This window comes from Berghia stephanieae, chromosome 14 (genome assembly GCF_034508935.2).
Source record: "Berghia stephanieae isolate SIO BIC M18660-M18661 chromosome 14, UCSD_Bste_1.3, whole genome shotgun sequence".
Classification (NCBI taxonomy): Eukaryota; Metazoa; Mollusca; class Gastropoda; order Nudibranchia; family Aeolidiidae; genus Berghia; species Berghia stephanieae.
In genome coordinates, this window is record NC_088373.1 from 30,047,424 (window position 1) to 30,060,891 (window position 13,468).

General features: G+C 36.0%; 1 protein-coding gene across 1 annotated transcript; it reads right to left on the bottom strand.

Annotated features, from left to right (window-relative positions):
• Positions 1-1,395: 1,395 nt before the first annotated feature.
• LOC144959573 (uncharacterized) lies at positions 1,396-8,666 on the bottom strand. Its single transcript, XM_078892192.1, has 4 exons — positions 7,860-8,666; positions 5,794-5,858; positions 2,522-2,623; positions 1,396-1,482 (listed from the first exon to the last, which is right to left on the bottom strand). The coding sequence occupies exons 1-4, from the start codon at positions 8,059-8,061 to the stop codon at positions 1,396-1,398; spliced, it is 456 nt and encodes a 151-aa protein (XP_078748318.1). The 5' UTR covers positions 8,062-8,666.
• Between the last annotated feature and the right edge of the window lie 4,802 nt (positions 8,667-13,468).

A 13,468-nucleotide genomic window follows, 5' to 3' on the forward strand; every position in this document is an offset into this window, starting at 1 on the left:
CAATGTCTCGAAAGATCAAAGACCTTTAAAAAATAGTGCCTCTCGTTGCTATGGTTCCAATAAACAAGCGTGTATTGATGGGCCTATAAAGGAACTCCATAGCAACCGTCTAAACAATAGCAAGCCATCTTGAACCCAACAATCCGAGTTAGTATCCCCATCATTAACACTATAACAGTGGATTTGTGGTATGACACTCGCTTTCGTATCGGAAGGTCCTGGGTTTGAGCCTAGCTCGACTTATAATTCAATCCTTGGAAAAAGACACTTTACTCACATTTTCTCACTGTACTCAGCTGTAAAATATGTACTGTTGTCTCTGTTCGAAATAAAATGTAATATCGCTTAACAGGCGTCATGTCCTGTCCTAAATGTTAAATGTTCCTTTTGGGTAGTTACCACTTGTGAACGGCTGTGCGCACGTTTAGTGGATATTGTTCTGTTACAACAGTTCAATTTATTTATTAATTTATTGACACCATTTCAGATAACAAAAATATCATTTATAATAGTAATCAACGCAAAAATCAGAATTGAAGAAAATACATGACAATAAATCTTTAAAAAATATTTTTATTAATTTGTTTGTTTGTTTGTGTGTTTGTTTTGGATTCCGACTTTATGACGTCAGATGACTGAAGGTGGCAGATGGTATAACATGACGTACTTCTTTTGGTCATGGCATGTCTGAAATATATTTTTTTTAAACGAACGAATAGGTGCTTTTAAATATGTCTAGATAACACTGATAAAATAGAATAAATGTTTCAATCCAGTTCTAAAGAAATGTGTGACCCACAGTTTTCAAAGGACATTATCCTCTCATTGGAAAACCGTAATATGTCTTTTTTCTTCCACTTTTTTTCTATTAGATTCTGTTCCTTCACACCCTGACCTCTCTTTCCACCACTATCACTCCCATGGGACATTCTACCGACCACCCACGACACACTTCCTTTTCAATCATACTGCAAACACCATTGAGTCCAGACGATACAAATTATTTTGCATTTTACTTTATTTTATTTGTTTTCCATGTTAATTTGTATATTGTTGTGTTGACGAAAGGTTTGTATCCGAAACGACCATTGTCTGTATCGTTCCTATACGAAGCCTCTCCCTTTTTCACTATTTCGTTAGTATTATCGTTTCTTATCATAAATACGTAATCGTTGAATAGTGATTTAAAAATGTTGAATAATATGCGATTCTTACACTCTTTCCATTTGGAGTTCCGGACGTGTTCCCATGCGCTGCACGAGCTTGTTATTGAAAATAACTTTTTCGGGGAGTTTAAAAAATAACATTTGCATTACAGTAGAAATAGAAGAAACAACGTTAAATAAACACGGTTGGTGTTGTGCAGCTCTATACAGGCTTTCCACATGAAGCGAGTTAGACAATCATGCAAATAAAGCTGCTGAAGATCCGAGAGATGAACTGACCTCCGGAACTGAGCTCCCCAGGAATGAATGGGTAACACTGAACAGAACACAGGCAAAAATTGGGAGATCAACTTGGAGCATGAAAAAATGGGGGCTGGCTGAGACTAGCTTGTGTACATGTGGATGCCCAGAGCAGACGATGGAGCACATCCTTAGAGAATGTCAGGATGGGCCCAGCTGCACTGACCATGATCTAAGAGTCTGCTCCACAGATGCTGTGGAGTGGATTCGGTGTTGGAGCGACAAGCCACGATAATGGTGGTGATGATGATGATGATGATGATGATGATGGTGATGATGATGGTGATGATGATGACGATGATGATGATGATGATGATGATGATGACGACGATGATGATGATGATGATGATGATGATGATGATGATGATGATGATGATGATGATGATGATGATGATGATGATGACGATGATGATGATGATGATGATGATGATGACGACGATGATGATGATGATGATGATGATGATGATGATGATGATGATGATGATGATGATGATGATGATGATGATGATGATGATGATGATGGTGATGATGATGACGATGATGATGATGATGATGATGATGATGATGATGATGATGATGATGATGATGATGATGATGATGATGATGATGATGATGATGATGATGATGACGATGATCATGATAAACACGTTGCTGTTACTTGTCCAAATCTGACACTCTAAAACATTTTCTTGGACTAGAATATCAAATTTCAACACCTTAGTACGGCTATGTGGTCTTGTGGTATGACAATCGCTTTCGGATCGGAAGGTCCCGGGTTCGAGCCTCGCTCCGCGCATAGTTGATTGAGTCCTTGGAAAATGTTCTTTTCTCACATTCCCTCGCCGTACTCAGATGTAGAATGTTAACCTGGTCGTAAACAGTATTGTGTCTGTCTGAAAACATTGTAATATTGCCTAACAGGCGTCATGTCTTGTGCTACATGTTACGTGTTATATATATATATATATCATAAACGTGGATGGCAAAAGGCATAACAAAGGACTGAGTGACGGCAACTTCATACTATAAAGAGATATATAAACCAAAACACAAACCTTGGTCAAATCCGAGTCATGAAAATCGCTGCCAAGCCATTTGTCATTATACAATATGATCTTCGAAGATCTTCCCGCCTTTATATCATTCACTACGTCTTCCTGGGTTGTAAAATTATATAAATTATATTGATGCTGTGCGTTTAGCAAAAATTGTTACAACATCTGCCAGCCGGAAATAACCATCCGACACATAAAGCTATGTGTAACGTTGAGCGTGTATCATCTGATTTATCGAATTTAGTGAGAGCTACTCGTATAAATGGCTGTCTAAAACCTATAAAAAGAACTGAGTGATGTCAATTTGGTTAGATGAAACGAAATTGACGTCGTTCAACTCTTTTCTGGTCTTGTTATAGCCAGCCATTTTTTATTGACTAGTTGTCACTAAACTGTATTATTCAGACGATAACCGTTCAACGTTACACATAGCTTTGTGTGTTGGCACGTAATATCCGGCTGGCGCATGTTATGAGCATTATACCTAAACACATTGCATCAATAGCAAATTAAATTTAGTCGATGGGGACGATCTATCATTATTTGTCCATGTGTTTGAGGCATTGGTCACAATGCGTCTCGACATATCCATGCCAGCGCTCTGAAACCAGAAACTCAATGGGATTGAAAAGTCTGATGTCACGTCCGCCTAGCAACCAGCACCATGGTTCTAAATATAAAAAAATCTGTACTTTTATTCTTCATGCTGGCGACAAATTTTTCACAAAGCCATGTGATGTGTTACTTGGTATTTGGGTATAAAACCATTACATTATAGTTGGTAAATATTATTTAGGCGTAAAAACTGACCTTTGGTGAAAGCAATTGTGGGAACAGATTACAAGAGGGTATAAAAGAGAGTGTTTCTGATCAAAACGGGATTCTATTCGATTATACTACTTTATTCTGCATTCTATTTCACAATAAGGTTCACTTTCCTAAGTATGCTGCAAGTTCTAACATCCTACTAAGAATCTTTATTTTACGTAAATTGAAAATGGTTACATAGACAACATGACTTTACATTTGGATTGATTTTACGGATTTGGAATTTATGAAACTGATTGAACTATGACCATGCTATTTGATTTGGATTTGGAATTTATGAAACTGATTAATTATGACCATGCTATTTGATTTGGATTTGGAATTTATGAAACTGATTGAATTATGACCATGCTATTTGATTTGGATTAATGAAGCAGTGAGAAATGAAACATGGAATCTGGACTTTTATTTGAAAGTCTTGATGTTGTGCATTCAATTATCATCGTTGGCTCTTGAACCCTTTCGTGATTATCAACATCTTGAACACAATGCAAAGGAATATCCTTACCATCTACTAAAAAAGCCACTATACGATCATAAGCCATAACATATGTGTGCAACAGCGCCACAAGAAAAAATGGTAAATTGAAACAAAAAATGAAATGATACCATAAATAATCACAAAAATACAACATCGGTAATACCACGAATACTTACAATGATAATAATAATAATAATAATAATAATAATAATAATAATAATAATAATAATAATAATAATAATAAAATAATAATAATAATAATAATAATAATAATAATAATAATAATAATAATAATAATAATAATAATAATAATAATAATAATAATAATAATAATAATAATAATAATAATAATATAATAATAATAATAATAATAATAATAATAATAATAATAATAATAATAATAATAACTACTACTACTACTACTACTACTACTACTACTACTACTACTACTACTACTACTACTACTACTACACTACTACTACTACTACTACTACTACTACTACTACTACTACTACTACTACTACTACTACTACTACTACTACTACTACTACTACTACTACTACTACTACTACTACTACTACTATACTACTACTACTACTACTACTACTACTACTACTATACTACCACTAATACTAATAATAATAATAATAATAATAATAATAATAATAATAATAATATAATAATAATAATAATAATAATAATGATAATAATAATGATGATAATAATAATAATAATAGAAGACAAATCAAATGTATTGTGGACGATCATTTGAAAACGGTGTCATGTCGGAATAAATGATATTAAATAATAAATAACATTCATTTGTATATCGCATTGGGGGCCTGATAGCTCAGTTGATAGAGCTCACGCTTCACATACAAAAAAAAAACAAAACAAGATCGATCCCGATTGCAGCAGATATTGGCTACCTAGGTCTGTTCCATCTGGCGGAATGTACTTTGCGATCGTCTAGAGTCCTATGGAAAGGGTAGCAATCAATTGCAATTATTTTTTTTTCACGTTATATAAACCGACATAGATGCGTTCTCGACCCTGGTCCTTCCAATTAGAAGGTGAAAATTATACCACTAGACCACATAGCTGAAGTAAATATATATATAGTTTTTGCACATTTTTTTTGGGAAATCCACTTTGTATAATAACAAAAATAAATAAATTTCCCTTTATTCATCCCATAGGGGACATTTGTCTCTATTGTCCATTCCAAGGGAAGACTGGAATAACCCAGGCGTCATCCCCAGTGTAGCGCCACAACTTGAGCGAGGATTAAGTGACTTGCTCTAGGCCACACAGCTCAGTGCCGGCGGGTGATGAACTCGGTACCTTTTCGAGTACCAAGCAAAGACCGTACCACTGAGCCACGTAAGAGTGCGGCTATGTGGTCTAGTGTCACTCTAGTATGACACTCGATTTCGGATCGGAAGGTCTTGAGTTCGAGCCTTGATTGGCGCATAGCTGAATCCTTTGAAAAGGCTCTTTACTTACATTCTATCACCATAATCAGGTGTATAATGAGTACCTGGCCGTTAATAGTGTTGTCTTTGTGCCCGAAAAAAAATGTAATATCGAATAACAGGCGTCATGTCATGTCCTAAATGTTAAATGTTGCTGTTGGACAGTGACGTTTAATGGATATAGCGCTATATAAAATCTCAATTAGTAGAGGTAATGAGATTAGCGGAAGAATAGAGTCCCTTGATCGGACGTCACAGGCTGAAAAGATATTAGAGAGAGAAATCCATGTTGGTTTTGCGCATGCGTCTCTCGTCCTCGCTCACGGTGAAAGCGGCTTGAGACACTTCATCAAATGCGAGGACGAGAGAGACGCATGAGCAAAACCAAACTGACGTTCTCTCTGTAAGGTGACATCCAATCAAGGGAGGCTACTCTTCTGCTAATCTCTATAAAAGCTCACTTAATGAGAAGGATGATGATAGCTCACCGAGGGGATATGGAGCTCAAACCTGTAAGACTGCACATAAGCTGGTATCGTCTTGTCATACACAACTGGCTGGAAGAGAAAGAACATTAATCTAAAGTGAATGCACATGACGTTACTGGGGTTTTGGCATTGTTTATAGATCGTCCTTTTTTGTGTGTGTTTAGTTCTCATTAATGTCACGTGAATCAGACTGTAATGTATATATGTGAGTATTTTATCTAAATGGTGAAAATGGTGATGGTGATGATGATGATGGTGATGGTGATGATAAAAAAATAATAATGATAACATAATAATAATAATAATAATAATAATAATAATAATAATAATAATAATAATAATAATAATAATAATAATAATAATAATAATAATAATAATAATAATAATAATTCATATTTATAGCCCTAAACATCCACCGAGGTCCTCAAAGGCGCTCTTCAATGTAATGGTCTTAGAATTTCAAACAAAGGCACACACACACACACACACACACACACGTACACACACACGCACATGTATATCATACAATCCTAAACAATAGCAGATAGCAAGAACCGTACTAACACACTAAAATTATGATTGATTGAAGGCAAAAATAATCAGAAAAATTTAATTTTTATTGGTTATTTATTTAAACCTCAAGATTTATACTCATTCTTTTACTAAACGACACGTATAAAACTTTACACATACTTCACACCTTTTTAGCATGAATTCAAATTTCAGAGCCTTGTGCAAAAAGTACTTAACTATCTGCTTACCTGCTATTTTCATAATTTTACCCAAAACTTCATACACATACAACACAAGAGTAGAATTTTTTTCGGATAGCAATGAGAATATTCTATATTTTGTCCAGAAAGATGAGCTCTGCGACACAGTGTCGAGTTCTTATAGCTATAACTATAACAACATGAAATCAGAAAAAGAAATAAATATTGGCTGCATCGTAAAAAACGTGACGATTTTCCTATGGGTGGTAGGGGGAGGGCTAAATCATAGGATATTACTTTTGGAAAAATAGGATGGAGGTTATAATTTGGATTAGGTTGTATAGGTAAGGTATAAATAATATAAAAAATAAGATTGTAGTATTGAGAGAGGGGACTTTGATTGTGTTCATCATCAAAAAAATAGGATTCAACGGTCGTGACGTCACTTCCCTCGTAAGGACGCATTGTAACTTAGTAACTGATTCTAAACTAACGAAAATATGGCGGCCGCCCAAATGAAATACTTCTCCGAGGAGCATAAAAATGTATACAGAGGAGAAAAAAAACATTATAAATCTGATCATGTTTTGACTTTTATACATTCTCATCACATGACATTGGATAAAGTTGAAGCCAGCATTAAGCATAAAAAGTACCGATTTTCTTTTTTAGAACCAAACTGCTCTTTGCTGGGCGGAAGTGACATCAGACTGTTGAATCCAATTGCTGAGTGTGAACTGAGTCGATTATGGTATAAATTTATCACGGATAATCTAAACATCATGAAAATTTAAAGGTGAGCCAACTACTTGTAGTACAGGGGTCTTTATATTATACAGAATTTAAACCACTAAGTAAATACCCTGAACCAGGATCTCTCAACATATAACAAATTGCTGGATTTAGATGAGGCAGAACTAATCGGCTGAAGAACTAAGAAATACTGCAGTGCCCTCCGTACTGAAGTCACAACAAGATCTTGACAGCCTCAAAACTCTGGCCCAGGACCGTGACCAATGGAAACAATTAACAACAGAGATGGACAGAGCAGCTATACTTATCGACCATGACTGAATCACACAATTCTCAGCAATCGTCATTTGGACTGCGAAGCTTAATACTACTACTACTACTACTACTACTACTACTACTACTACTACTACTACTACTACTACTACTACTACTACTACTACTACTACTACTACTACTACTACTACTACTACTACTACTACTACCACTACTACTACTACTACAACTATTCCTACCACTACTACTACTACTACTACTACTACTACTACTACTACTACTACTACTACTACTACTACTACTAATATCACTACTACTTTAAATCACCCAGATATGGCACCGTGTAGAAATGTTGGTTACAAGTTGTTGTAAAAACATTTTCCTCAGCCAGGACGAAGCACACGAAAAACAAAACTGTGAAAACCTTCATCTCTGTAGAAAACAAATGGACAGTCATGTCATGCCATATAGTAGAGAATGGAACTTGCAATGTGTTGTAACACTCCGATCCAATGTGCTCATGATCCATTACACCAAATCATTCTTTTGAAAATGCAATGTGTTGTAACACTCCGATGCGATTTGCTGATGATTCAACATACCAAATCATTCCTGGGAAAATACAATGTGTTGTAACACTCCGATCCAATGTGCTCATGATTCAACATACCAAATCATTCTTGGGAAAATGCAATGTGTTGTAACACTCCGATCGAATGTGCTCATGATTCAACATACCACTTCATTCTTGGGAAAATGCAATGTGTTGTTTATGGGACAATAAAAGATTAATTATTTCTTTCATAGCCCATCTTATCAGTATGAACAAGGTGACGTGCATATGTTTGAAGGTCTGATAACCCAATTCATTATGGGCTCATCGTTGTAATAGAGATCTCCAAAAAAAGCGCAAAATATTGTTCATTACAACAATGTTTAATCTAGGCCCATAAGTGCGTTCGAATGTCAGACCTGCATATATGTAAACGTTGAACATGGCCAACCAAAAAGTATGCCATGCAACTTAATTGTGGTTTAATGATCAAATGACTGTGTATGTTTTATTGTTGTTTTTGTGATGGACTCTGTTGTCAAGATAATGCGTCACATTGAACAATAAAATACGATTTAATAATAACGATAATATTGATAATATTTAACAAAAATAATTATATAAATAACGACGACGATGATGATGATGATGATGATGATGATGATGATGATGATGATGATGATGATGATAATAGTAATCTCTCGGCTCATAGTTGAGTCCTTGGAAAACGCTCTTTACTCACATTATCTCACCGTACTAATGTGTTAAATGAACATCTGGCCGGTAACAGCGTTGTCTATGTCGAAAAAAAATAATCTATTATCGACTAACAGGCGTCATGTCTTGTTCTACATGTTACGTGTTCCTGTTGGTCAGGGACCAGGTGTAAAGCGCTTTGAGCACGTTTAGTGGATATTGCGCTGTATAAATCTAAAGTAGTTGTTTTTTCCTTTTCTTTTGAGTACCACAATGAACGAGTTAAGATCGAGGTGAATACATCACTTCCCAGAGCCCGCGTAACGGATGAATGAAGATAGTTTTGGCAATGGATATCGTGTCTCTATGATTACCTGACTCGAGACTGTACCACAGGCTTGGCCTATTTCAAACATGGCGAAAAACAACAAGATTACCTTAATTATAGTGACCGAACACCTCGAGTTGGTTACCTGATATGTAAGGGTGGGTTCAGATCGACGTGCGTTTATTTTCAGGTCTGATAACCCAATGTATAATGAAATCATTGTTGTAATGAATAATGGAAATCCTCTAGAAGATTTTCAAGAATTCACGTCCTTGGGCAGTAAACTGACAACAGATGGTGACTGCAATGCAGAGATTATGTAAAACGAGAATCAGTAAGGCAAACCAGACATTCGCTTTCCTCAATCAAATTTGGAGAGCAACGGGATTATATTCCAGCATTAAAATAAAGATTTTTTAAAAGAACTGTCTTGAGCGTGTTGCTATTTTGGATCAGATTGTTGGAAGATAGCAGAGAGTATCATCCAGAAACTTGGAGTATTTTTTGCGACGAATTATCAAGATATTCTGGCCAAACACAATTTCAAATGAGGACCTGAGAGCGAGAGGTGAGGTGGAGTCTCTGGAGAGTCTCATTAAAAGGAGAATATGGTAATGATGGCAATGATTGGGGCATGACTGTCGCAATTCTGATATAACACTAATCAGAAAGGCTCTACGATGGACACCCCAGGGAAACAGGAGCCAGGTCGCATGAAGAAGACTTGGAAACGTACCGTAGAGAGTGACCTAAAACAGAGAGGTCTGTCTGTCCCTCGAGATGGCCCAAGAATAGCTGCTGACAGGACCAGGTGGAGATCCCTTGCATCGCCTCAAGTGCCAGCCGGCCCGGAGAGGATTGAGTGATTGAGTGAGTGTTGTAATGAAAATTTCAACAACAACAAAAATGATCCAAAATATTGCCCATTACAACAATGTTAAACTAGAGTCCTTTATGCGTTCGGATGCAAAACCGGCATATATCTACACGCCAGTTCAGATCGTTGCCTTAGTAAAGCCATAGCCTCACACTTGACTAGAATTACCTCACAATTAATGGCGACGATCACCAAATGAACGTGAAAAGTGAGTTGTTTTACTAGAAGTTTTCAAGAAAACAAATGACTCTATTAGTCTGACTATTGCATACTGTTGACATTTTTAGTGGTTATCTCCTTGTATTGAAACTTTATATTCTTAACGTTGTCACGTTATATGTTTTCAGAGGTTACGGTCAGGCTATGCGTTTACAAAGGCTACGTCACAGTATGAATTTATGAAAGCTGAGGTCAGGCTATGAGTTACAATGACTCAGGACAGACTATAAATTTACAGATGCCAGGTTTCCAAAAAGTAATGTCAAATTATAAGTGAACAAAGAATAAGGTTAAACTATGAATATACAAAGACTAAGGTCAGACAATGAGTTTACAAAGAATACGGACAGATTATGAGTTTACAAAATCTAAGGTCAAACTACGAATTTACAAAGACTAAGGTCAGGCCATGAGTTTATGAAGACTAAGGTCAGGCCATGAATTTACAAAGACTAAGGTCAGGCTATGAATTTTTTAAAGACTGAGTTTACGAATGTTACAAGGTCGATACCTCCTCTCCCACACCCCCCCCACCCACCCCTTCTCCAACCCATTATTATAGCCTGAGGGAGGATTGAAGCGACAATGACTATTGCTATCATTAGTCTCGTGTCTTCTGTCTTGGCTTCAGGGTTATCAGGCTACGCTTGGGAAAAACAAGATTTGTCTAATGTAAACGATGTTCAGAACTGACTTGTGCGCATGCTCAGAGCATCTCATGTGACGCCTTCTACCAATCAGTGATCTATTATAATGACTATTGCTATCATTAGTCTCGTGTCTTCTTGGATTCAGGGTTATCAGGCTTCGCTTGACCGACTTCTGAAATGGAAAAAAAAGAAGATTTGTCTAATGTAAACGAATCACACTTGGAAAATTAATTTCTTTTCTGATGTTCTAAACAAACAAAAAAAAGAACAAACAAACAAAAAACAAACGTATTTAAATTTTGACCAATAAGCTAGTACTTCAAAATATCGACATATAACCCTCTCCATACCAGCTATAAGAAAATCGTCACATTCGTTACGATACAACCAACATTTTTCGTATTCATATTTCTTTTGTGCATTATAAAATTTAAAGAAAACGAACAGTGTGTTGTAGAGCAAGTTTCGCTAAAGACATTATGTATCGCAGTATCTTTACTGTTATTGAGTTTGATTGATAATTTTTTTTTCTGTGTTAGTTGGGTGTGAAGTTTTGGGGGAAATCCTGAAAATGGCTGGTAAGGAGAGAGTTAAGAAGTGCCTCATCTTGGTAATAAAAAATATACAGTCTTTGATTCCTGGGACTGTGTAAGTCCCAGGTTTGAAAATTTTTGCCAGAATGAGGGCCTTCATCATCATAATCATTGGCTTTTTCAACCTAGGTCAGGGTTTATATGCCCCAGACAAACAGTTTCCATCCTTCTCTATCCCGAGCTAACTTTTTTTTTCATCTCGTTCCATGTCTTATTAATTCTCTGTATATCAATATTTTAAGGATAATTTCTCTGGCTAAAATTTTAAATACATGTCATATTTTTCAGAGCAGGCAGTGTCTTGTCTAGCTAATGTTTGAGATGGGTCTTCATGATTTGGTATTTCGTCTAGTCATTCACTCATTTACTCATTTACTCATTCACTCATTCACCAATTCACTCATTCACTCATTCACTCGTTCATTAATTCACTCATATACTTATTCACTCATTCACTCATTCACTCATACACTCATTCACTCACTCACTCATTCATTCAATCACTCATTCACTCATTCACTCATTCACTCATTCATTCATTCACTCATTCACTCATTCACTCATTCATTCATTCACTCATTCACCTCTTAACTCATTCACTCATTCACTCATTCATTCATTCACTCGTTCACTCATTCATTCATTCACTCGTTCACTCATAGACTCATTCACTCATTCACCTATTCACTCTTTCACTTATTAACTCGTTCACTCGTTCATTCATTCACTAATTCACTCATACACCCATTCATTCATTCACTAATTCACTCATACAATCATTCAATCATTCACTCATTCACTCATTCACTCATTCACTCGTTCATTCATTCACTCATATACTTATTAAATCATTCACTCATTCATTCATTCACTCATCATTTACTCATTTACTCATTTACTCATTCACTCATTCACCAATTCACTCATTCATTCCTTCACTCATTCACTCATTCAATCCTTCACTCATTCACCTCTTCACTCATTCACTCATTCACTCATTCCCTCATTCACTCATTCACTCATAAACTCATTCACTCATTCACCAATTCACATATTCCCTCATTCACTCGTTCACTCGTTCATTCGTTCAGTATTTCACTCATACACTCATTCACTCATTCACCAATTCACTCATTCACTCATTCACTCATACACTCATTCACTCACTCACTCATTCTCTCATTCACCCATTCACTCACTCACTCCCTCTCTCTCTCCCTCTCTCTCTCTCTCTCTCTCTCTCTCTCTCTCTCTCTCTCTCTCTCTCTCTCTCTCTCTCTCTAGTCATGATATTCTACAATCCAGATGCTAAAAAATCAAATTAAATCCAAACTGATATTTTAAAAATGAAATGTTGGTTTCTGTCGTTCTATTATTCTGTAATCCTTCTCCTCAATGAAATATATAAACCAAACCAAAGACTCACTTAGATTGTTTTAAATTCAATTTTCAACAATTTAAACATCCCGACTTAATACCATTTTAAGACGTTGGGTCACATTTAAACTTCTTGAATCAACTTCACCGGAAATTATTAAAACTCTGTTAACGGTCAGGTACTCATTTTACTCTTGAGTCCGATGGGAGAATGTGAGTTAAAAGACATTTTCCAAGGACTTGAATATGCGCCGATCGAGGATCCAACCCAAGACCTTCCGATGCGAATGCGGGCCTCATACCACACGACCACATCACCGGATATAATGAATAAAAAAAAAGGGGGGGGGGGGAGTTAAGAAATAGAACATTAAAGGTCAGGGTTCGTACCAATCACGTTTATTTTGGAGTGAATTGCCACAAAACGACATTATAGCGAAGTGTACATAGATGCAGGTCTAACATGCAAACACGATTATGGGCCTAGATTAACCTTGTGGTAAAGAACTCTAGTTTCTAAGATTTCCATAACAACAATGAGCCCATAATGAAATGGGCTATCAGACCTTTAAATAAGTGCACGTCGCTCTATACACTTTTTTAAATTTTACATGAAACTCGATCTACAAAAAATATAAATAAA

Bases quoted from the DNA above. Each gene is read 5' to 3' on its own strand.
- LOC144959573 (XM_078892192.1), bottom strand. From the start codon at position 8,061: ATGGATCATGAGCACATTGGATCGGAGTGTTACAACACATTGCAAGTT. The intron at 5,859-7,859 runs GTGATTTAAAGT...TCTTCCAGCCAG, and splicing joins CTACACGGTGCCATATCTGG to TTGTGTATGACAAGACGATA. The intron at 1,483-2,521 runs GTTTGTGTTTTG...TGTTCTGTTCAG, and splicing joins ATGACTCGGATTTGACCAAG to TGTTACCCATTCATTCCTGG.